The sequence below is a fragment of the Osmia lignaria genome, chromosome 16, assembly GCF_051020975.1.
Source record: "Osmia lignaria lignaria isolate PbOS001 chromosome 16, iyOsmLign1, whole genome shotgun sequence".
Taxonomy (NCBI): domain Eukaryota; kingdom Metazoa; phylum Arthropoda; class Insecta; order Hymenoptera; family Megachilidae; genus Osmia; species Osmia lignaria.
Window position 1 is genome coordinate 8,064,156 of NC_135047.1, and position 26,018 is coordinate 8,090,173.

The 26,018-nt window shown below is 37.6% G+C and overlaps 1 protein-coding gene across 2 annotated transcripts in view; it reads right to left on the reverse strand.

The window, feature by feature from the left end:
• Positions 1-785: 785 nt before the first annotated feature.
• Positions 786-26,018, reverse strand: part of Teh1 (tipE homolog 1 phospholipid transfer protein) — a 35,303-nt gene continuing 10,070 nt past the window's right edge. Inside the window, exon 3 of one of the 2 annotated variants that reach the window (XM_034316694.2) lies at positions 786-11,378. In XM_034316694.2, coding sequence (XP_034172585.1) covers positions 11,297-11,378 — 82 coding nt within the window. In that variant the 3' untranslated portion in view covers positions 786-11,296. Of the gene's footprint in view, positions 11,379-15,965; positions 18,762-26,018 lie in introns of those variants that run through there. The other variant, XM_034316695.2, reaches the window with a different exon arrangement.

Genomic DNA, 26,018 nt, shown 5'->3' on the forward strand with positions numbered 1-26,018 from the left:
TCTGAAGCTTTTTCCTGATTACAATGATTCGACAAACTTTGAAATTTCATTATTGAAAAGAGAAGTTTGAGAGGTAGAATTAATTAATTATAAAGCTTTGAATTTCATATAATTATGCAATATTTTTCGATCAATACGCGGTCTTCTAGTGATTCGTCTCATTCAATTTTGGCAGCCAGATGTGGCAATACATTTGAAATAATATAGGTAGGTTTAATCACCTAAATAGCTCAAAAATATTGCAAACCATTCAGGAATATTAATTTAAATCGGCAATTGGCTCGGTCAGGACAAGGTTTTATCGATTATTCCCAATACATCCACGCAAAAGGATTATTTCGATTTTCAGAGGTACACGAAACAATAAAAAAAGCTTCCACGTGTAAACAGAATTCGAAAAACCTCGAATCGCGAATAAAACGTTTCTTGTTCGAACAAAACAAGTAGATCAATCGAAAAACAGAACGGCGTTTCATTAAAAAATCAAAGGGTTGTTTGGTGCAACTCAATAACGTATCGATCAATCGTCGAGCAAACTAAAGAGCCAATTACTTTCGCGAGGAATTCCATCGAGAGATCTATCTGTCTCTATCTCTCAACGAGCATTCTGTTAGGCTGCAACAATGTTACGCGAAACGAAGTGACATTTATCTCGAGCTGGTTGATTTTGGCCGAGGTTCCCGTGGCAATTAGTTTAACGTAAATCAGGTAGAGGCAGGCATCGAGTTAGAGCGAAAGCTTTTCCATTTGGAGTTTACCCAACGCTCAGTGGCAATCGGGGGAGGCCGGTGTGGTTGGACAGGAAGTCGCACAAAGCAAAATAGGCCAGTATTCTACTGTACATCCGTTCGGATAGCTATCTGTAATGCGGTAAAAATCAATCGATACATTTTGTCAGCGGACAATTCAACTGATCCAAAGTTAGCACTGACCCTCGCTGGTTCATGGTCAACTTATAATTTATGAATTTACGTTTCTGACACGAACTTCATTGAACCTTCCACCGCGCCCAGAAAGTGAATGGTAGTCAGTCAGATAGAATATACAGGGTGAGTCCGCCACACCCTTGCAAATAAGTAAACGTTCGACCAGTGACGCAAAGCCACGATTAGGTGGGATCCGGTGCTGAGAAAAGTATACTTCGTTCTTTACTTTAAATTTGCTTTATTTTTTATTCCGATAATTAATTCTTTGTGTAACCATAATTGACGTTCATTTATAAAATGACATAACAGACATACGTGACAGACTGTACGTACGTGTTTCAAAAACCTGAATAAAAATTTCGTACTGTAAGTGAGCATGTACGTACGTGCGGTTCTCATCATGTTGAACAGGTGGAAAAGGAAAATGGGTAGGAAAAATTGCGGGGAAATGAAGATCACGTACCTCAGAGAACGAGTTCCCTTTTATAAAACATCATATATCACCTTTATTGTTGTTCTATGTAGCACGTGTCGCTGGTTTTACAAAATCAGGAATCTTGTATGTTATACATGTACATACGTATCACTTTACATATTAAGTTTTATGTAACATTACACCTGGTAAGCAATTGGTCGTGCTCTCGCTAGAAAGAACGATTTTCTTGATAAGAAAAATTTCCAGTTACATTGCAATCATGCGACACCCTTGTCGAGAAAATGGATCGTTGTAAAAATAAAACAAAGATTCGATCGTAAAAAGGAAGATAAATTTGAAATATTGTAAAAATAACAGACAAGATCGGTTGAAAATACTTAATAAAATTTTCAGCAACTTCGATGTGACAGTTAAAGTGTTAAACGTACATTTTTAGAGCCATGACATTGAAATATTTCTGAAAATAATGGATATCACTTTTTTTACAGTATGACACGCAGTGGTGTTTTAAAACGCAGTTCGTCTTCTGTGAAAATGGGATAATAAATTTTATTCTGTTCGTACACGTACACGGTGCTCCGTAGCAGATTCTACGTGGAATAATAGATTGAATGTGTGGAATAAAAGTTTATCGGATGAACCTTACTTTAGAGAAAATCGATTCTAAGAGCTCGCTCCAAAGTTTTCGTATTTTCATTCATATTTATTGTACCCGGGATTGAATACACTTTCTAATTACTTTTGTTTTATCCGATCGAAAATTGTTGAAATTATTACAAGTGTTAGGGGAGGCCTAGGAACTCTGGTACCTAAAACTCAGAGAACTCTGAAGGGTGGGAGGGAACGTCGCTATTTTCCCTGGGGAAGCCAGGTGAACACAAAATTATTATTCCATCGTCTTTACTTGTTTTCTCGTTTACTTTCCTTCATCCCATAATTACTGCATTATTTATTTGAACAACATTCTTACTATTCACCAGCAAATTAAAATGCAAGCTTGAATTCAACCGTGTCCCTATTCTCAAGCGAGATTTTACATTTTCCCTACTCTCGATACCATCTTCATAAAATGCAAATTCGTTTAACGATCGTGATAAATTCTCGCGGCGAGGCATCTACGTTGGCGAATGCTCGCATTTCCGGACAGTAGGATGAAATTAGCGATGGTAATCGGTGAAATTCAGCGAACAGTGAGAACAGATTTTCAAGAATTTCCACTTTTCAGACTGTTCGCGACGTTTTTCTCTGGTATTGGTCGCATCGCTATCGGAAAGCAGCGAATGATAACGCTCGAGAAGCGAAGCGTTCTGATCGATGCGACGCGGGTCACGAGAATCACACAATGCTCGTTATTGAGCTATCTAACCGACGTTGCACGCACACGTTGCTTTGCATCGGCATTTACAAACACAACGACCTGTGGCCGGAAAACAATATCTCTCCCTCGACGAAACGGTAATCACGAATATTTCGTTCGGTATTATACGCGAACGCGAACAGCCAAATATTTTATACTCGCTTCCAGTGTCGAGTTTATTGACGATTATCTGATATGCTCACGGACAAATTAAACATGCTTTCAAAGGTAAATCTAACAAAAGAAATAGTAGTTTGACAATTATGCGCTCATTTTAATGAAGCATCGAAAATCAATTATAGATACGAAGAATAATACCAATTTTATCATTTGATTTTATCATAGTTAAATGTGTAACACCAGTATGATTCAGTTTAATAGAAATCAAGATTTGATTAAGAAATTCTTCACTTTTAATTTAATCCTTGAAAGATCGAATTTAGGAATAGTCCATGATTTCTATTGTTGTCTTTTTTTTTTAACAAAAAATCACTTTTTCTCACGTGTCGCGTTAGCTTTTGATCTTTAATTGATTTTATTAGAAACAGGTCGCTCGACGATGAAACTAGGTGAAAAATTGATTAAACGGGTTACCCGTATGACCCACGCCCTTTCATGTTTCTCTTTTACTCTAACACCTCGCTGGCTTTTTCAATTATCAATCTGTATAATTCACTGCGAAGAACAGATTTAATAAGCGTTCATGTTCTATGATTTTTGTAGGCAATTTTAAGAGAAATGCCGGCTGTTATAGTGTTAAACAATAAAAGTTAGATCTGTTAGTTGAAAGAACGAATGTTGGGCATCGAATAACGCGAAAGTTGGTTGCAGGACTAGGACAGCCGTGGGTAAAATAGCCGGGAAAATTAGAAAAGCCGCAACAAGGCTGGGTGATCCGGGTTTCCCTTAATGACAAAGCTGGCTGGCCGTATCGTTTCTGAGATTGTTCGTTCGTCTAGCTACTCCCTCTCGCTCTTCCTAGCCTCTATCTACGTTTCCCTCTCGGCATCTGTAATCTGGGTTACTCTACAATTAAGGTCAGGACGGTGGAGCAGTGCTCGAAATAAGACAGCGACGGAACAGAGATTGCACTCGAGGATGAAGTTGCACATACGTCTGACAGGGAACTCGAACTTTCGATACCTCTTTAACTCAATGATCCCGAAATGTTCGGTAACCAGTTCTAACGTTCCTATTCCACTTACAATTGCCATTTTCTTCACTTTTATATAAAATTGGATAATAACTTTCTTCACTTTAATCTCCTTTCTATATAACAAAATAAAATTCAAAGCTACGTATGCGTTAAAGTACCGAAGTAATTCATTTAATTTTCGTGACATTTATTTCAGTACTTTTATTAACAGTTTCCAGAGCTATTTAAAAAAATTTCTTCTTTAGAAACTTTTAATATTGTTTTATTATAAAAGTTTCCAAGAATTTTACTGAAGCTTTAATACTTTCTTTTACCAGAAAATCGTTTCGCATTGCTTTCAAGTACCTTAACAAGTTTCTTACACGAAATGAAACCCGTGTCATTTATTTCTAGCAAGTGTTAATTTCACTTTTCTATACGTTTGCATTTTTGTGTCAGAGGAGAGATATCTATTTAACGTGCAATTCACAGTTTCCCTTTAAGAAGTTCATCAAAATTCATTATAATTTCCATATTAATCCAATATCTCATGCATTCACTGCTGCGTGAAATTAAAGGAAAACAAAACTCAGAAGCGTTATTACTCTGGAAAACGAGATCAACATCGAAATAAAATTTCGACGTACAAATTGGTAAACACATCATCGGTCAACGCTTTGACTGTCACATATTTCTTCGTGTCTTAATTTCATTTTTAGTTTTCGATGATTCGGCTATCATAGAAATTCAAATCGTTCTGTGCCAGCGAGAGTTCGATCGATTCAAGATTTCGCGTTCCACACTACTCTCCGTCCATTTCGTATACGTTTTTACAAACGTCTTGGTAGAAATATCGACTTTTTATAATCTCATTTACCAATAAAACTCAACAGCACTATATATATATATATGTATATATAATAATAATATATGTATATTCATTATATACGTATATAATTAGTAGAAACAAACCCTCTGCGGTTTAGACCAGCTAAATGCCAACATCGGGCGGCTATTAGAATACTCTTAACACTCGATTGATAACACATAGAGATGTGTGAGAATCTGAAACTGTCGGGTTAGATTGTAGAATTTCTTTATTTTTTCAGAATCAGGTAGGGTCCGAGAATTTCGAGACCAAAAATCTCACATCATTCGGGACCCGACCCGGCCCATCAGGTTCCTGACATTTTCGGCTTCTCATACATCTCTAAATAACATATCATCGCGCTTATCGTGAATCTCCATTCAGTGAACTTCAACTCGATTTCGTTTGCTCTGCTGCTAGGCTACAGCTTTGCCTAATTTACACTGGCGTGTCTCTCTGTACAGAGGTGTGTTCTGTATGCGCATGATCATGTGTACAGTGTTTGTCGATAAACTTTTAAAACATAGCTACGTAATTACGAGTACAACTCCTTGAATTTTTTCATTTTTCTTTTATTCTGTCTCTCCTGTCGATGACCAAGAAAAATTTTTTTGTAGACAAATTTATCATTTTAATTTTCTCATTTCAGATTACTCGCCTTATTTGAAGGTACTTAAAGTCAAATCGGTTTTTATTATAGTAATCTTATATTGAAATTGCAAATTAATTCTTGTTGAACGAAGAGTAGACTTATTAAGAGTAGACGAAGAATAGACGTAGGAAAAATTGCGAGAATTTCATTAAATTTGTATCAGAGAGAAACTCTTTTTTGCTTGAAAAATAATCCAATAAAATAATAAAATTATTATTTTATGTATGCCTTCCAATAAGATCTGTAATTTGAAATGGGATAATCATCAAAGCAGAACATTATTATCTGAATTGCTTTTCCAATTATCGGCAGGAAGAGTCACGTTGCTTTTCAATTAAAAAAGAATCGTACCTCTAAGACACCCTAGCAGGGTATACAAAGTAGCTGAGGAATTAGCGTACAAAATCGTTAACGAAATTTCGGCTCGTTACTCGGTTAAATATTTCTAGAGTGTGAACGTCTTTGAATTTCTAAGTCTCTCTTCAGCTGCTTCGATTTTTTTCTTTTTTTTTTTGGTACGTTAAGCTCGTGACCATATATTTTTTGTCCTATTTATTATTTTTTTATCTTTGCACGCAAGTGGTCTTTAACGAAGCTTGGTCAGAGCTTTCCTCCGGCATTTATAGAGAAAGCTGTCTCGAAATTATCTTCCTTGATTTTTTGATAGTTCAATTTTCATCGTCGACGATCAGAAATTTTCTGATTGGCCGTGCCGGTTTGTCCTTTTGATCAGAGTTGCAAGCCTGGCAGTGCCCATATGTGTATAATTAATTAACGCAACGTCGAAAGCAAACCTCGTCCTTCCATCAATTTTCTTCTATCTCTTTTTCATTTTATTTGTAAGGTTAATTGTTTATTATTAATTACTCGTGAGAGGGCGATGTCTGCCTTCGACCTCTTAATCTCTAGTGTTGTCTCTATCTACGTTAGACTTAAGCTAGTTTGATTCTCTACGAGTTCGTCTGGAGAGAAAGGAACAAAGTAAGACTGAAGGGTCCTCATTGCAAGACTTAATTATACGAGAACAGAATGCTAAATCTCGAAGCACATTTTTCTTCGTAGCCATAAAAGCGATTTAGAGCCGTTGTTGTAGTGTCTGGTTACGATTTGATTACATACACGAAGAAATGTTACTTAATGTACATTAAAATTTTTTTAATTCTGTAAGCTTTCTTCTGTGATGGGTAATCAAATTATGTATTGCCAGGTATACACGTTTGTATAATTACAGAGGTTTTAGAGGTGTAGGACATATTATTATAAAAATTTATAAACTATATTGTGATGTACCAATTATCGTTCACTCTTCAATATTGAAGTAATTTGTACTTCTAATGATTATGTAGGTGCATAGGTATAACGATATCGGAAATTGATTTCTACAACACATGGAAAGGAGATTGCCAGCTAGCTCGTCGAAGAATATATCTATTGCCTAGGTCGAACGTTTCTTCGCTTCCACGATGCAAGAAGATTGATTTTTGGCATTAGGTTTCGACGGTAAAGAATGCGAGGGACACGAAATTAATTCCGTTTCACGCTAGTTTCCCTATTTCCTTTTCGACGTTCACTAAATTGCCGTTCAACTTTTCATTTCTCAATGTTTCTTCCAACTAATAGAAAATTCTATTGTTCAGGTATTTTTAAACACCTTGACATGCATTTCCTTGGAACAAAAATCATATTAGAAAAACTATCATCTTATACGAGGTTTTGTTGAAATATTTTATATATTACATTTAGTTCGTCCACTTTATATAGGAAAAATTATTATTTTCTTTAGTCTTTATCGTATTTATACGAAAATTGATTATCAAAAGTGATTCTATTTTGATTAACAATTTTCTGACACGATGCACGTGTTATATAATCGCGGCCAATTTGCATGGTCAACAAATATTAGCGGGATAATTAACCGAAAAGTTGCTCATTACGTTATAATGAAATTAATAGCAACGCGCTTACAAAATTGATAAACTGATGACGCACGATGCTGCGTGCGTTATTTTAACACTATTATCCGCGAGTTGACAAACTACATAAAATTTTCATTGCAATAATTGCAGCGTTTGGTATATTTTCTTACTGTTTTATAAATGTATTTGATTCAAACGGCGGCTATACAAATGATTTGCATGCCAGAAGGAACTTGAGCGGCTCCAAAAAGCTGGCCATGTGCCTCCCGTTCAGCAAAAAGAAGCACGCGATCTCGTGAACTTTCGAAGCATAAATGTCAGTATGAAAATGGAAAAAGGGAGGGAAAAAAGAGGGAAACAACACGAAAGAGGGCATGGAGGTTCGTTCTACATTTTACGGCGTTCCGACGTGAGATTAACCGATGCGAAAATACGGTATCGCTGAAAATTATTCGAGCGACGTTATTCTTAAAGTTTATGTGAATTTTAGGAGACGGTTCCAGTGGATGATCTAAAATAAATTATGATCTAAAATAACGGGTTTCAACCTCTTCATAAACGCGTACCACCGAAGCTAAAATTAAAAAAAAATCATTTTAAAATTTTCGTGCGAGAGTGTGACTTAGAATGATCGTTATCAACTTATCATTAGCAACAGAGATGGTTTTAAAGAATAGATTCGTTTAGGTGGTGGTACTTGAATTCCTCTCGAGACGAGAAGAATTTTCAAGCAGAGGAAGAAGAATTTGGAGAAAAGAATTTCATCGATCGTTAGGAACGCATTAATCGACGTGTAGCGTTTGTTCGTGCATAGAAATTTCAGTTCCTCGACTGCGTACGAGTACCCCTTGAAAATCTAGGTCAAACTCCTTTACTCAGTCCTGCATTGCAGAAAAGTGTATTCGTCTCAAAGTTTTTTCTTACTCAGCAAAATTTACACTACTATGAGCTCGATACCACCTTGGTGACATTATGACGGATGAATTCAGTTAAATTGAAACGGAACGTAAGAGCACTTCAACGATGCTATTTTTTTTCCTTTCATTACGTGATTAACGTGTTGTTTTGGTCACTGGTGATACTTTCAAAAAAGAGAGTTTCCAGAAAATATCGAGTTTTTGAAACCATTTGACAAGTGTACCCCTTTAAAATTTCTGGGGGCCAGGGCTACCAAACCTTCGAGAGTCCCTTTGGATATCATTTTTTGAAAAAATGTTACATCGTTCATGTAACACCTTTATCCATTATAATTATTAAATTATATTAATTATAAATGAAAATCCTAATTAAATGCATGAATAATCGAGAAGAGAAATCTGTAAAAAGGTCATAAAATGAATTTCACAATATTTTTCGAGTCACACCGTGACTTGTACGAGGTGCACATAGATTTCTACGATTAATCAATATATCTACTTCCGTCGGTTCTGCACGATATCGAGTCACACCGTTTTTGCCAAGATTTCGCGAAACGATGGCCTGTGTTATCGTATCGTCGCGTGCTTCAAGTAATTTGTTAATGTTCTTTAATACCTGTAATAGTAACAATTACATATTGCTAGCCGTGCAATGAATCTTACACGCGATTACATACCCCCCTAATGGGGTATTTAAAGTAATGATCCTACGACTGAATTATCTTCTTGCCCTCTTTTTTACCCTCTTTTCTTTCTTCATAGGTTAAAAAAAAGAGAAACTTTCACGATTCTAAAATTTGTGAGATCGTCTTTTCTTTCTCGATAAACTAATTTAAATATCTCGGTGGAGAAACGAGTTTTCGAAGGAACTAATTTCGATTCCCTTTTCTTATTTTCGTCCATTGTTCCGCTTCGATACTCAAAGATATCGAGAACGAAGACGACGCCTCTTCCTTTTTCGACCGTTCGTTCGTCTTGCGATTTACCACGACAAGCCCGTTAACTTTCTCATTTTTGCGTTCTCCGGAATAACGACCTCCTAGTGGCAGGAAAATAAATTGGCTGTTGGGAGGCCTACGGTCCTAACGATCGATTAACTTTTGTCCCATTTTTCCTCCTCGGTTCTCCTTCTATCTAGCCGTTCTTAACTTTTAAAACTTGAAAAGTGAGCGGTTGCCATTAAACCTAATGCTAATCAGTGAATCACGTTAGGTTAGGGATATTTAAAGGGCTATTCTTTAACACGTCCATATTTTATCCAGTTGCGATCATAATTTCTTCGTGCAATACGAATTACCAGCGTTTCGATGAGAATTACACATTGCACACCTGCAACTAGACTCGGTAATTGGCATATCGTGACGATGGATTTTCGCACGACCGAGGGTGGTTCCGGTTGTCCGTTGGGGTGCATGCCAACCCTGTTGTATAGTGACAAGTAACGAAAGGGCGAACCTTTTTTTTTTCCACTATCGAGAATCGCGGTATCGACAATCTCGAGCAGAACCGCGGGCTTCCCGATTCTCCTGGTTGCTGGCAAACTTCCACACGCACACAACCTCGCCAGCTCGTAATATGCAAATGAACGTGATGTTTAAAAGGTCGAGACGGTGGATGGGAACGTTTTTTTCCCTCGCCTATGTATTCGACCACGCGAATTTTCGTCATCTCGTTTTTTTCCCTCTAAAAGTGTCGAGCAATATTCTTTTTGTTTAATTTTTAAAATTTCTCCATGGTCCGCCGTCCGAAAGTTAAAGTAAGATAAAATTGGAGAGAAAATAAAGCAACTGAAGTGAATTTTCGTAAACGAACCACGATTTCTTTGACACGGACTGAAATTTTGTGAGTAAACAGTAAATTTTTCCTGGAAAATCGTGATGTGTTTCATAGAAATATTGCTGAGAGAATTTTTTAAATAAATAGTGACTTCTTTGACGAGATTTTGCACCTCCTATATACCGAATGAAATTTTTGTTATACAAATGATATGAAACGAGGTGTCTGAGACAGATCTTTTTTTAGTGATTCAAATTTAGAATTTAAAATTGTGGCTCTCTTCAATAGTTTATTCCAGTTAAAATATCTGCCCTATTTTTTTAGACAGAGGAAAATATTTTTGAAGAAAATTATATGATATCAATTTTTATTTCCACTTGAATACCTGGCAATATTTTGTATAATCTCGACGTTTATTTCAATCATCTATCACTATGAAAGAAAGCTCATAGAAGAAGGAAGCTTTTCGTGAAAAATGGTGCTTCGAGTTAGATCGACCATAGCCCTGTAACAACCTCTTACGAGCTAATAAAAAATAAATCTTAAGATGATTTTCAATCGACTTTTCGATCGCTCTTCTTTCGTCGGACTTAAACGGGCAGTTATGCATTTTAACTATCGCCATATTACAGTTACGTAACCTAATTTCTAACTTAGTAGTTTTAGGACACTGTGTCCTGTTGATTTTATTATTATTTTTTGTTTACAAGGAAACAATCCCTCAATTAAATCCCTCAGGATTATTAGATTTTTGCATTGTAATTATAAAGAAATTTTTTGCCAACTAAAAAAATTCATTCAATGATAGGCATTAAAATAGTTGTGAATAAATTCTTAAAAGTTTTCATTTATTTTCACAAGTATACTGAAGTTTCTGAAGCTTCTTCATTATTGTCATGTTAGCTTTCCTTTCGAAGGGTTTCAAAACGGATTCATTAATTCCAAGAGAAGGGTACTCTTTAATTTACACCATAATTATATGAGAAATTGTGATAAATATTTATTTCCAATCGAACACTTATGAGAAATAGATATTTCTCCGTTTTCGAGGGATCATTTTCTTGTGCTGTACCTGTTGACTTGTTCTGCTCCTTGCACGGTGCTGCAGTATCAATTTGTACACGTGTATCCATGTGTTTCGGGTGCTAGTGGAAGATTAGGGTTGGGTGTAACGTACAAGGTGCGATGATTTTTAGATGGAAAAGGGGTTGGAATTCGAACGACCGAGGGCAGGGAGAGTGGAAGTGAAAGAACAAGGCCTAGAAGTCAGATTGCGACGTGGCCAGGGCACTCTCGGCCGTTTCCTCGCGTCGTCATAACGGCCTCGTCACCTCGCCGCACTCGCAATGCGTCGGATGACCCCGTTGATCCACGCGATTGCTTATCGAGTGATCGCTGAAACAAATTTCAAACAGAAACAGTGTTATTTTATATAGTCGGAGAAACATGCTATTGGAAATTAACCCCTAACCCCATCAGTCGTAGAAAATAGGTGAGGCAAAAAAATAGTGCATACCATAGACAAATTATTATGTGGAAATAATACAACTGTATTAACTTATTACTAATATAATTTAATATAATTATATTACGCGTTCAACGATGCTTCCGAAAATTCGAGATATTAAAAGCTGGTATTCGAAATAATACCAGTAGACCTTCGTACACCTAAGAAGTACGTGCAGAAGCATATCAACGGTTCGATTTCAAAAATGTTAAATCCCGAGAACAATGCGATCCGTTCGTGCAAAATGCAAATAATCCTCCTCGTAGCGAGTAGATACGTCTCGTAAGAGACTGCCGGGAACAATACGTCGGTCTCGTGCTTCAAAGAGATCAATTTCCGCGAACAATGGTTCCGCGAATAATTTTCTACGCCACGATTCAGCCGATGATCCAACCTGTGCACAATGGCTGCCACGAGGAGGGAATCCTGCTGGAAATTAACTCTCGTCTCTTTTTTTGACGCTGTACCACCCCTTTCGGGAACTCCATCGATCCACCGACCGACTCAAAAATGCTTCAACCTAAATTCTCTTGATTATATCTGCTGCATAGAATACGACTCCGTCGAACCGCCGTTATAGAAGATCCATTGTTGGGTTAAAGGGGGACGATCACGCGTGAGTAGATTTCTATTGTTGCACAGGAAACCTTTGATACGCTTCTAAGTTCCTGGCAAGAATAGTATATTCGTATGTAAACATTTAGTCGCGATAAAGCGTTCAAAGGGTACTTTGTTCGGAATGAAACATCAGCATTGGAAGAGAGAAATCGTGTGGTATAAGGTAGCTCTGCACAATTTCATTATGCTAATGTTTAGAATGTTGTATAATTTTTCTAAAAGTCGAGGGAAAGAAAGAAGAATAAGAAGGTAGACAGAGAAAATGGATAAAAGGAGGTAAAGACAAAAGATAGGGGAAAAAAAAGTATTTAGAATAAGAGGAAAAGAAGGCGAGCGTAGGAGTAGAATGCTAGTAGTAATTCAGTGGTCGGATTGTAAAAAATCCTGGATATAATGTTGCCATGACCTACATCGATGCGGCTGTGAAAAGAACAAGCGAATACAGGCCGGGCCATTGTCAGTGGTTGCGGACCGATCATATCAGACGAGGCAACGAAGCTCGCGCAGTAGTTATAGTCTGATAATGGTCAGACAACGGTCGAGTAGAATCGCGTGTTGGCTCTCGTTAGGGCATACGTAGGAATTTTTAACTTATTTACTTAGTCGTTGCTCTTTATACAACTGACAATGCCTTTTTTTATGAATTCTTCTGAACATAGAACAGTGGTAAATTTTATTTTATAATTTATTTTATCGAAAATTTATCTTCTGTGAAAAATAATATTTTCGTGCACGGTATAGTGTTTTCAACAATATAACAAAAAACAGCAATTCAGTATTCGAAAAATATGTCAAGTGAGCGTAACTGTTGCCCTACATACAGTCTCTTAATCAATTTGAATGACACGCTGTCCGTTCAGCCTTTGAAAAACAACTCGTTTATTTACAAAATTCTATATCTTTCGCTTATCAGTTGTTAACTATGTGTCACGATTCACGAATGGTGATTCACGCTCTTCCTTCTATACTTTCCCGGGGGGAATAACAATGTAGCAAAGGGGTACATAATTCTTTTCGAGTGAATGAAGCTAAAGGTTTTCAGTTTTAAAATAAACTTGTCTATGCTTATTCTAAAGCACCTGTGCAACAGTTATTTTAAACCTACAGGAAAAATCTATATCAAGAATAATAAATTTGGAAACATACTCATTAATGGTTTCACGATTCAGAACACCGAGAATCGAGTGCACCTGACGTTTCTTTGAGAACTATCGTAAACAGTTCTCAAACTGCATTACTCAGAATCAATAACGCGCTAACGCGACCATCGCTGCGTCGATATATTGTATACATATAATAACGTTGACACATAACTGCACGAGAAGTGCGACTTGTTTCATGATCAATAGTTCTGGTCACGAACAATTGCACCTGATATTGAAAAAAAGAAATATAAATTGAAATCGTCGCTTTAATTACTATTGTAGATATCTTGTACGTGTAGTAACGTTTTCATCGCGGGATATGTATCGCAAAAAAATACCAAGTGGCAGAAGCAATCGATAGCCGTTTCACGATAAAGCACCCAACGTCACCCATATTTCGCGGCAAATGGAAATTCCGCTGCGCGGAAATGGGCGCTGCTACGAATCGAAGCGAATCATTCGGTAATCGCGATTTAATTGCAGTTAATATCTATAACGTGATACCTTGTTAATACGAATATAACTGAAACATTATTTATTAGGTATTAATATGTGTACATTATACGTGGCGCTTAATGAAGAGGTTCAATTTTGATTTAATTAGAGAGAGATCTTTATTGTTTTTATCAAAAATTCCAAAATATAGTACCAATTGAAGGGTTGTTAAATGTACCCCTCGAGATTAAAAACGATTCAACCTTGACCCTGAAAAAAAAAATCAAATTCTTAAAATAGTTTCATTGACAGTTGGTTCACGAGAGGTCTCATTAAGTGCGTGCTGTGAAAGTTTCCAATATCGCTGTTCCGTCGAACGTGCGACAAGAAGCGGCTTTAAAATTTATATCCTTTGGCACCCGGGTGCTCGTAATCATAACTTTAATCCCCTGAAGGATAGAAGACATGGAAAGAGGGTCGCCGTGTATTTGTTCTCCTCCTCCTCCTCCTCCTGGTTAACTGTCTATAACGTTCGCTGACATTTTGAAAAGGTCGCCGTCGCGTTTAACCGCCACACTTGTACACCAGGATCCATCTAGAGAATTAAAGCACGTCGAATCAGACGAGCCGAGTTTCAGATCGAATGCTTTCGGTTCGACAAATAATTGTGATCGGATAATTGGAAATTGAGATACGTCGAGCTGTTAGGTTCTTCTATGTTTGAATGGTATTTACGGGGGACTAGGAAATTTTGACGAGTTTGGGTTTAACAGTTAATATTTATTATAATTTCATTCAAGCATTCAAGTACCGATATTTTCGTTTCTTCCGATATTTCTTCCCCAGTTTCGGTTCCGAGTTTGAGATATTTCGGTGCGGAGAATGAATGAATTCTAAAATAGGGAATAACGATAATGTAGAAAGATGGAACTATAAATTCGCCGTTCAATTTCACGTGAAAACCACTATACAAGCCAGTGGTCATGTATATACACATCGACTCAGGCTCTTGCCTTCCATTTATCCAGCTTATCTTAATCTATCGGATTTTCGGGAAACTCGAGGAACTATAGTCGCTTAATTTAATAGCATCCCTATTCGAGTTTCTTAATAAGAAAAAAAAGTGTGTTAAAATTAAAGGAGATTCAGACTTTATTGCGATCCAATTGCATCGTAACAAAGATTACGATGAATTTTGAATACGATTTCATGTCGAGAAATTCTCACTTCGGTAACAGCACGTGATCGCCTACAAGTTCACCGAACACGTACCGAGGACGAAGTAATTCGATCTAAATACCGCAAGGTGATTGTCCTTGCCCTTGGTTGCTTGCACGCATGGCAATTGAAGGCATGAAAGCTTGCGTGACATTGCGAATTTAAGAAATCCGACCATTTGATCGGATAAACTCGAACTGGTAAACTCGATACTCTGCGGAGAAATTTCAATTACGTTTACGAAAGATTATCCATTTGGAAGGGTACGGATATTTTGTGCGGTTTTCTATATATTCGAGGTGATCATCAGACAGAGGATCGTTAAATTTTAAGTATTTCTCTCCGGTCACCGATGAACAGCCACACGAACGTGCGCATACCTCGGTTAGTGTGATCCTAATAAATTTACCACCACGCTAAAAGCTTTACACTGGCCAGCGAGCAAGCTCGTGCTTCGTTTCGCGTTATTAATTCCGGCAGGACCCGTATTCCCAGCGAATTTAACGCGATTTCGAATATTCAATAAATTATCTGTTACACCATGTGTAGATTATCGTACATTGTATTTATATTACGATTGCCTTGGAATGATGCAGAAGTTATAGAATGAATATTGCTCCGGTTATCGGATAATTATGGTTGTACCCCTGGCACTGGTGCAATTATTTCAAAGTCCTAACGTTACAAATAAATAATTACCTAAATGTCACTTCCTAATACTTGCGTTAATAATGCAAACATAATAACAGCGAGAAAGTACCTTTGAGCGACAGTTTATAAACTACTTTCTCCGAATGAATAATTCTCTTCGTTTCGTCGAGGATGCTCGAAAAGGAGATCGGGCTCTCCAAGTTAAATTTAATATTTAATCACGATCGGTGAAAGTGTAGATTGGCAATTTCGTCGAGTGCTCGTATCGGCAGCTAAAAATAAGGCTGAACGCCTCCAGTTTTAATTCCACCGTATTCCGATGCACACCAGCCCCACCGCACCGAGCCGCGCCGCCCGTAACCATCATCGAACAAGGAATTATGAGGCAAAGCTCGATATCGTATCGCGATATAACCCCCTTGTTTTATTCAACCTGCGTGCGCTCCTTCCGACAAGGATCTCCAAGGTACACTTTACGATAACCTTTTTTCTTTCCACCCCCTGAAGCGGCTTATAAATATTCAGCAGGGTCAGAGTGGTCCATCGCCCCGTAGCTTTTCAACAGTTACTTAGTGTTCTTGCGTTTTAACGTGATCTTAAGACGTTGAAAAGGCTGGTTTGGTCGGAATTGAATTACTAAAACATTGTATTATCAATTGTGATAAGGGTGAAGGGATAAAGACGAAAGTTTTTCTACCGATAAGAAGGGTTAAACTCTATCTGTATATATAATAATTTGACAATTATTTTAACCGAAGGAACGAATAACTAGGTTGCAATTATTATGCATAAAACCAGAGGGTATTAAATTAACATCGATAAGAACGCAAATGGTTTGGCCGGTTTCCTGGAAACAATAAGGGGGTAATTCGTGGTACAAAAGCGTCGCGAAATTTTCGCGAACAAAAGACAGGACAATGGACGTCTCACTTTTCTGTCATATCAGGCAGGGCTCAGTCCGCAAGCGTACACGCTGCTATCAGCGTGGCCATGCAAGCGCAGAAACGAGCGATTTTTATTCCCCGCCGAGAAGAATCGACGATAACAGCCACCTCGAGGATGGGGAATGCTTTCGATCGATATAACCGCCTGTGCTTATCGGTTATTCTGCTTGTGAATCGGCTGGAACCAAACGAAATAGTCGCTTGTACCTTGAATTCCGTTGGTCTACTAGGTCAGTTTTAGAAATTGAAAACGTTCAATGCGGTTGCGACTGGTGAATGACGAGGAAACTAGGTTTAGTTGGGCTAAGAATCGAGGAAATGGAACGTAATAATTGGTGGGATTCAATAGGGAGTTCATTGACGAACTTTAGGTTCAAATAAGAATTTTGTAAGTATTATAATATTAGAAGAGAAATTTGCTGTTGGATCATGTTGTTTGACGAAATGGATAAATGAAATTCAACAGATCGTCAGATTATCTCTGCACAATCCCTTTATTGCGTATTCAATGGTACACCATAATTGCATACAATCGTTCTAGTAAATGGATATGTCGTTCGTCGATACAAGTTTCTCATTGCTAGCCGAACTCTCCAAGAGTTTTCTCGTCCTTGGAAACTCGATGCACAGCTACCAGAAATTTGCATTTACAAGTTCCGTGTGAACTTTCAGCAGAGTTTTCAGGGTGTCTCCCGTTCCGGTTGCAGCCGTGCATCGCGTCGCTTCCGGCAAATAGCGCGAAAATCATTCCAACTGATCCCTCTCTCAATTCCTATGCTCGCCAACATATTTAAGCGATCCTTTTGGATCCAACGATTGATCTGAAGAAAAATCGTCGTTCCATCTATCTCACCTGACAAATCGATCGAACCGATTCCATTCAGTGAATACACAATGGAATATAACAACGTTTAACAAATTTCAAACATTGTACTCGTTATCGAACGGTTATAATAACGTTTCATATGCGCGCGTATGTGTACAGTGTAAACGGTCGAAAAGTGAAAAGTAGCATCGAAATAGGTCGAGTTCTTTTTCTGAGAGTTCCCTTTTTAGCGTTAATGTGTTATTTTTTGGCCCCGCGTTAATGAACGAACTCGACATTTCCTGGGAAATGTTGCGCATGTAGGAGGAAAAACTCCGGAACTTATTTTACGTTCAACTACTGCAACTTTTTTATTTTTCGTGTGATAAAGTTGTAGAAATTCTAGGGAACGATCACGATGGTTTTTAACGAACGACAAAATATTTTTAATCGTTTAAGTTCTTATTATAAATGTACAAGCTTCGTATTAACCCTCGAATGACAATAGCCGAGTCGGTGGTGACCCAAATCTATGGCTTTAAAATTATCAAACGAAAGATTTTCATATATTCGGTCGGTAAAGACCTAGCTTCATCATTCGGAGTTTAATAAAAATGTGCTTAGCATTTCATCGTGTATTCGTGCAGCAGATAGATTAACACGTTCACTGCGGTATGATACGTGTAGACACGTAGCTTACTTGCTAAGCTGATATTTCCATCATTTTCCAGTTGAAACGTATTGCAATTAGATTGCTTGGAATATGAACTAACTAATAGCATAGCCACTAAAATACTAGCACAGTGAACGTATTAATAACAGTGAAGCTGTATCGAAGAATCGATAAATGGACAACAATTGAAGTGCGTACGCACGTTTACTCGAACGAAAAAAATAATTCGAAAGAAAATACCAATTGCTTACCGACAACACGTGGTCGCAAATCGAGCAACTTTTTGGCAATGTCGATGGAAGTAGCTGAAAAACAAAGTTCATCTTTTAACAGCTTTTGGCACTGTACACATGGATACACACTTATTAGACAAACTGTTGGTCCATTTAGCGTGTTTTTAAAAAAAGATGCGACAGCAAAGTGCATAGTTGCAATTATCAGTATACACGTCCTAAATTCTTGTAACAATCTCTATTATCCAGCTGTAACTCAGAATAAAAAGGGAAATATTTTTGAGCCTAGAGATTCCTACATGAAAATTCGTTCATTCTTCGAGAATCTAAAACGTATCGAAAACACCCTGTAGAAATGGTGGAAAAAAATGTCGAAAGCAGTCTCGCAGTCTCTCACGGATGCATGTACACAGATATTCACTGGACAAGTTGACAAAACGAAATCACAAAACGTGATACTCACACCAAGCTGGTGTATACTCACACCGAGTATCAACAGTGTCGTTCTAACGGCCGATATGTATGTTGCAGAATTTACATAACTCGATTCTGAAAAGAAACATTAGCAACATTGTAATTGAGGCTCAGTTATTCGCGTTTCGAGATTTAAAATATGAAGAAACAAAAAAAAAAAATAGATGCGAAGAGAGACAAAGATGCATAGACACAGAGGAATGAAGCGAAATAGAGACAGAGACAGAGACAGAGAGAGAAAATGATCCTCGAGAGAAGGTTGAAACACGCTCGTTAGATAAGGGGATGAAAGTAGCTGCATTTACATAATTTCATACCGCTTTGGAAATTTATTCCTGGATGTTGTAGGACCGGAGCATCTGATTATGCAAAATTATTCCGGGACTCGCTGACAATTTTTAATCGTACATTAAGCAGTCGATACATGTGACAATACGCTTTTGATTGAATAACGAAAATTATTTTCACTTCAATTTTACTTCGTTTCTATTGCTCATCGATTCTATTGTTAATCCTCAATAAATATTCGTTTGGGCCATGGACAGAGTCACGTTTTCATTTTCTAAATTTTAGTCAATTGTTTTTATATCAACCTAATAGAAAAAGGTAAAATTTAATGATTGATTGTCGCTTAGGAAAGGCTGTCAGAGTGTAATAATGAAAATGAGTCGACACATTTCTCGATTCATGAACGTCGAATAAACAAGCTTCCAAATTCTCGAGTCACAGCTACTAGATTCTTATCATTCCAGGCATATTTCACGATCAGTAATAAATAAGTTGGAATTCACGGAACGAATCCGTAAATTGCAGGGCACGCGACGATTACGTCGAAATTCTTTCACGCAGAAACAATTCTTGTGTCTTGAGAGTCGAAGGTCGTCGTTATGTAAATTAATACGCTTATCGATAAATATACCCTCCGCCGTTGGTAACGGAAAGGTTGTTCTGATCGATACCGCAAGAAAAGAAGAAAATAATCGTTCCTTTGGAAGAAAACCGATAAAACACGGAAAGTATCATTTTCTAAAGAAATATCTTCTATAAAATTTCATCAAATCTTAAATCAAGTAGGTATCAGTGATTTTCAAAATTACATCAATAATCTCTAAGGGTGCTCTCTTCACGTTCCTTTTTGAATAAAAAAGAAAAGAATTTCGATTTTTAAAAGTCGATTAGGTGACGTATCTCTTTAAATCGTGTTAATATATTGCAATATATTCAATCCCATTTACATCATAAAATTCCTTCGTATTCAATCATTCCTTCGTCCAACCCTAATACCGTCTTTTGTGACTGATAACCTATGGCGTTCGAAAAAGTGGATTTAAGGCGATCTGAGAATAAGCTGCTCATTTAGAGCAGGATTTCCACCCTCGACAAAAGGCGCAGGACTTTGGAAAATTTAGGTTAACTTCCACTATAGAACAACAGTCTTTCGAAGGCATCGAGCCGACGAATCCCTGACCTATATCCCTTAAAACATCATATCGCCATTACGTGTACTTTGCACGCGAAACACCATATGTACGTTTGTGTGTACAATCCAGGGCTGGTCCCAGGCTTATGATATTATCAACAAAAATAATTTATCGAAGAAACCTCTATTTTTACCTCGATTTATTTTACTACTTTTTAAAATGATTTACTATATTTGAATTCCGTTTAGTTTAAACCAATTTTACCGCTCCGAAAAATTTGCTGCACCGTGCAAGTGCACGTGTTGCACCGTCGGATGGACCGGCCCTGGATGCATTCTCGAAATCACGGCACATGCCTCTGTAAAGAAGTCTAGTTTCCTTTGCAGATAAGGAGACTTCCGCCACGGAAGGCTGGCCACGGCATCGACGAAATTCGATAAAAGTCCAGCTGGAAAATTTCGTGGCTGGCATACGACAAAAGAGAAGTTCCACTGCTTTGATCTTTCGACTGTTGAGAAATGTAATTTTCAGGCTGGTAAGATTTTTCTGCGTTTCTTTGGACCTCTGTTTCGTTCGCTAGCATGTTCCACAGTTAAAGGACTCTTTTCTGGTTTTTTTCGGATCCTTCTACTTTATGAAGTAACAAATTCATTTAAGAACCTTGCCGTGGATGTTCCTTTTCATTTAACTTTTCAATTTCGAAGGAAAAGTTTCACTTGCTATCGGAATCATTGCTATGCTAATACTTTTCCTACCGCTGCTACAACAGAAATGTTTCGCTAGAGAACACAAGAAGTAACGCAAGAAAACGATTTCACGTAGTTGGAGGATTACCTTTCCATGGAATTGCTTTAGCCCATAGTCTGATGACAGGAATTAGAATAAACTTGCCGTTCGTGAACACGAAATGTCTCGGTAAACGGTGCTTTTAAGGAGCTACTGTTGAATCGTGCCAACTGGAAGCTTAATCCACGACGAACAACGCCAATTTTCCGCACTTATAACCGTTCTTGATATTTCCACGAAGACGTTGACTGAAAGTTCCAGCTTTAATTTCCCTATTCTGTTAATAGATGAGCCGTGCTTCGAAATAGGGCAGATAAATGGAGCTTCTTTTTTCTTGTTCACTGTTCGCAATTTAGAAGATTACTGAAATGAAACAGGTGCTTTCCGAAATTTCATTCTCTCTGGTACAATTGAAGATTATTTAAAAAAATAATGATTTAGGTTTTATTTTTATTAAAAACGTAAGAAAAAGAATTTTCAAGAAAAAAAGGGAAAAGTATTAAATAATTCCAGCAAGAGTTCTTGAAACCGTTCCTTCGATAATGAGCCACATTTCTCCCAGGAACAAGAAAGGAACAAGATGTTCTGGGAAACATATCGGTCTTGTTAAATTCTTCCACGCAATATCATTCTACAGGCAGACAGGTTCTCTCGGATTTTCCTTAATAATGCGATGCACGTAGGGGTTGCTGGTTAGAATCGCGAATGAAAGAGAAAAAAACACGAGAAAGTTGAGATAATTACTTGTTCACGAGTGCTTCTCGTCCGATATCAAGCCACAAATGAAACAACAAGTCAAAGCTTGAACAAGTCCGATCCCAGGGTTGGAACTTGTCCAAAAAGTTTCGGCTAATAACTAAACGCCGACAGAGACCTTTGCTTGCCAATCGAAGTTCATCTCATCGACCAGAGTAATTTTCTTACTCATCCTGATCATTGGAAATTCGTTTGATTAAGTCTATCGTTTAACCTCTCGCCTTTTATCAGATTTCCAGTGATTAAATATATATGCCATTATCATCCGATAATTTTCCATTTCTTAGAAATGTCCGTCTTCGAAATTTTATAAAAAATTCAATACAATTTTTCTCCATAATATGCTAATAAAGACAATGGATCTTTCGTAAGTTGCTATTCAAATTCTTCATACATCTTACATAAATCTGGTACACGAAACGCACAAGTAATATCTTCAACCTCATAAATTGCTCTGCAGTTCCATAATCTCTGCTAGGAACGTAAAAACATGATCACATAAGACTCCCATTTATACAAACTTCTTCCACTACTTCGATGTGCTGAATTGACAAGTAACATCCTTCTATACTACTAACGAGGCGGCCTGTATAATTCAATGATTCGATAAATAATCGAAGCGAAGGCGCGTATCGATCTGTCGAATGAGGAGCCAAGAAATTTACAAGCGTCGAAATACGTTTACGATGGTGCGAACAACAGTATTCGTGACAATATTTCCTGATCTTCGCCGTTTGTTTCACATTACGACGCCGTTAATTTCCTTCAGCCGACCAGCCCCGCCTTTCCAAAGGATATTTATGTAACTCCAAAGTAGTTCGAAGTCTCCGCCATTTCTCTTCCACTGTTTTTCGTGATTCTATGGCGATTTCAAGATCCCCCGTGACGGTAACGTCTTCCCTTAATGTATCTCGTTCGCGAGACATTTTTATGCGAACCTTCCTTTATACACAAAATTATTTAAAAGCGTCATACGGAAAATGGTGATTATGTGGGTTAACGCTTTATTCCGGAAGAACGTCCATATATTACCATAAACATCGTAAGTTTTTCTTGACCAGAATCTAAACCAAAGCTGGTAAACGAATAACCCCGAAAAGCATAGAAGGAAGTCTCGTGTTCATCAATAATTCGTTTGCTGCTAACTCTGGCCTTTCGATTCATTTTTTATTCACCTCGAGTGTATTCACGCTTGCTCTAATATTCAACATTCCTTCGGCTATCGTTCCATTGGATAACTAACCGAACGGTCACGTAAAGGAAACATCAGTTTCAACAAGTTTTCCATCAATATTGAATTGAGTTTCATACTATATTGAAGAATCAGACTGATCTTCTGTTAATTTTTCACTTATACAACTGCGTTAAAGTAGAAACTACTCGACTCCGTTGTATATTTTAAAATGATTGAATACGTTTCAAACGATATATGAAACAGGAAAGGATGATCTTTATTTGATTCTTGAATGAAACAGGTTCAAAGAGAGTTACGTCGAATCCAGAGGGACTTCGTCGTTGGAAGGACGATGAAAAATTCACATAGAAACCGAACTCTGGAGTTGGTCGAAATCATTGATGTTTCTCAGGAGGACGAGCTCGAAATTTCCTCAGGGTGATATACAGGGTGTCTCTAACCAGCCGTGTTAACAATCAATTTACGATCGATTTACCAATTTCCATATCAAGTTATTTAATAATTTGCCGGACAAGAAGGTAGTTGGAATCGAATTGGCATTTGGAAAATCACGAAGCAACCGACGCGGCGTGGCGGAAATGATTTTCGATTTGCCGGTGGGCATGGCTCTGAATGCGACAGCTTTGGACGTCGTTACGTGGCTCTGTATGCAAGCTGAGCGAACGAAATCGCAGTTTCATCGAGCTAGAACAATCTGGGCCGTCCGTTCTGTCGCAAAGATTTAATGAAGCCTAAGGCGATTCACGGCTGCAACCGTGCCATGGGTGGCGCACGGGTGTCGATAAATCGTGATCGAGCTTTCTTTCGCGAAAATTTCTTTTTCTTCGACGTGTTTGCGTCTACCGTGATACATTATTCATCGGGTCGAAAAAGTTGAACCGCCTCGATGCTTCATTATTTTTATTCTTAGACGAATAAAAATTGTTTGATCGGAAATCGCGGATTTCTTCACCGCTTAAGGGTTGAGAGGATTAATCAAGGTAATCAGATTCATATTTTGCATCTTTTATCCTCATCTAAATTCCATCAATGTCCACAAATTTAATCCAATGGAACCTATTACGAACATCGAATATTTAGATTGACCAGCATTACATACACATCGTTCTATGCATTTGATTTGCAAGTCGCATAGAAGCTGAGCAATGTATGAACGGTATCGTTACAGAGGTTTCAATGTAGCTTAAGCGGCTCGTTTCGTCTGATTACATAATGTCGTCCCTTCAACAGAGCTAATAGATTACGTATACCATGAAGAAGGCAAGTTCTACGAAGGCTTTTGAAAATGAACAATGCTGAGCATTGAATACGGTAACCCCTATATCCACCACGATTTTAGGTCATAGACGAGGAAATTTCGCGAACAATTATTGACATTCTTTTTAAGCAAGGAAAAATCTTTTCGTGTACCTACGTTAAAAATTATTACTTTTTCAAGTATTTAAACGATTTTCTTAAAGAATAAATCTGTGATTCGCTACCTGTTTGCAAATCTTCGATGCTATACTTCCAACGGTTAGAATTTCTTGAAAGAAATTATTCTAAATACGTCTCGGGTTCCAGAACAATGCCTAGAATGGCCGGAAATGGTCGGCGGACAGAAGGAAAAAAACATAATCCGGTTTAAAGGCGGAAATGGAAGCTGGAAAATATGAATATATTCGCGCGAGAGACCCTTGAAGGTTCCAGAAATGTAGGTCTGCGACAAAAAGGAAGAAACAATGGAGAATAATTTCACAGAGGAACAAAGAGGAGGGAAATAAAAGTTGCGAATGGCGAGAAATGTGTAGAAAAAATACGAAGAAAATGAAAATAGAACAGAGCCAAGGAACAAGAATAGAAACCAATCACTTTTGTTTAATGGTAAGTTTCTTTTCAGGAATGAAATTGAGTAAAGGGTTAATAGATTCTAAAGGGCAGCATTGTGCGACATGCCAGTCAGGATTGTTGCTTTATCTCCTAATAGAAATCTCCGTTCGACCCCTTTCAAATCGCGATGCAGTTTCAAAAGAGAACATCGATAACTTTTCAAATGCCTCCCTTGTATCTCTTTCGTTTGCAAACTAACGTTGAATTAACGCGAACAGCAGTTGGTGAAAATTTCAATTGAAAAAGAAAAACGATCGTATGGGGAATGAAATAAATAGTGAACTGCAAAAACGTTCGCCGTGAAGGGAATAAAAATATGGATGCTATTTGTTTTGCAGCCTCTTAGTTGGATTAGAGCGAATCCTCCGGTGTTCTATTTCCTCGGTCGCTTTCCGTGAAATTAAAATCGAAGCGGATGCAATTATAGGAGAATAAAAACGTAAGAGCCTGAGAAGAAAATACAATCTCGATGGTGTAAAATGATCTTTTCAATAATTTAGCAATTACTTTCTTGCAACATCGAAGGAGAAACATTTGATCATTGATCGAAGTAAACGAATCGTAAAGCATTTAGCAAACATCATACAACATTTGATACTCTTTCAGAATATTCATCGAATTGAATAAATCTGGTATCGTATCGAGATTAAATGTTGAGCTTGAAAGATTTCATTGTCTCCGGTTGTGCCGGAAGTTCCTATCTCGAGCCCTCAGACTGCCATTATAATCCACAGTCGTTTTCTGTTAGCGAAAGAAACTAAAGAGACAATTTCTCTAACGACCTTTTGATAGTCGACATTAACGAGAAATCCTCTTTCTGTTCCAACGAGCCATCTTCTGCTCGTTGCCAAAGTAGCCGGGGAATAAAAACGAAACGTCCACGTGCTATGCCGGTGTATCTCTGAAGTCGTTGAACGAACAAGTTACGGTTTATTCACGAGCCTGAAAATAATTGAAGAGTACCAGCGAAAAACGATCGTGGAGATGAAAAGTAAAATTTCAATATTTGGACAACAAATTTTCTGGACTTCTTTCTAGCGTGACGATCCAAAATTTGATATTTGTCTTTTTTCATAGTGCGTATATTTTTAATATTATTCAATTTGGCAAATTGAAAAATCATTCGAATAAGCAGTTCATAGAAGAAGTATTCCAATAAATTTATATAAAAGTTTCTCACGTACAGCAGACGTGGAATTTTCGAAAGGTAAAAAGAAATCGAGGCGTTCGTTGTAGCGAAGCAATTGTCTATAAAGGTCGACGATAAAACGAATCGATATCATCGGTCTAAAGCTTGAAGCGGAA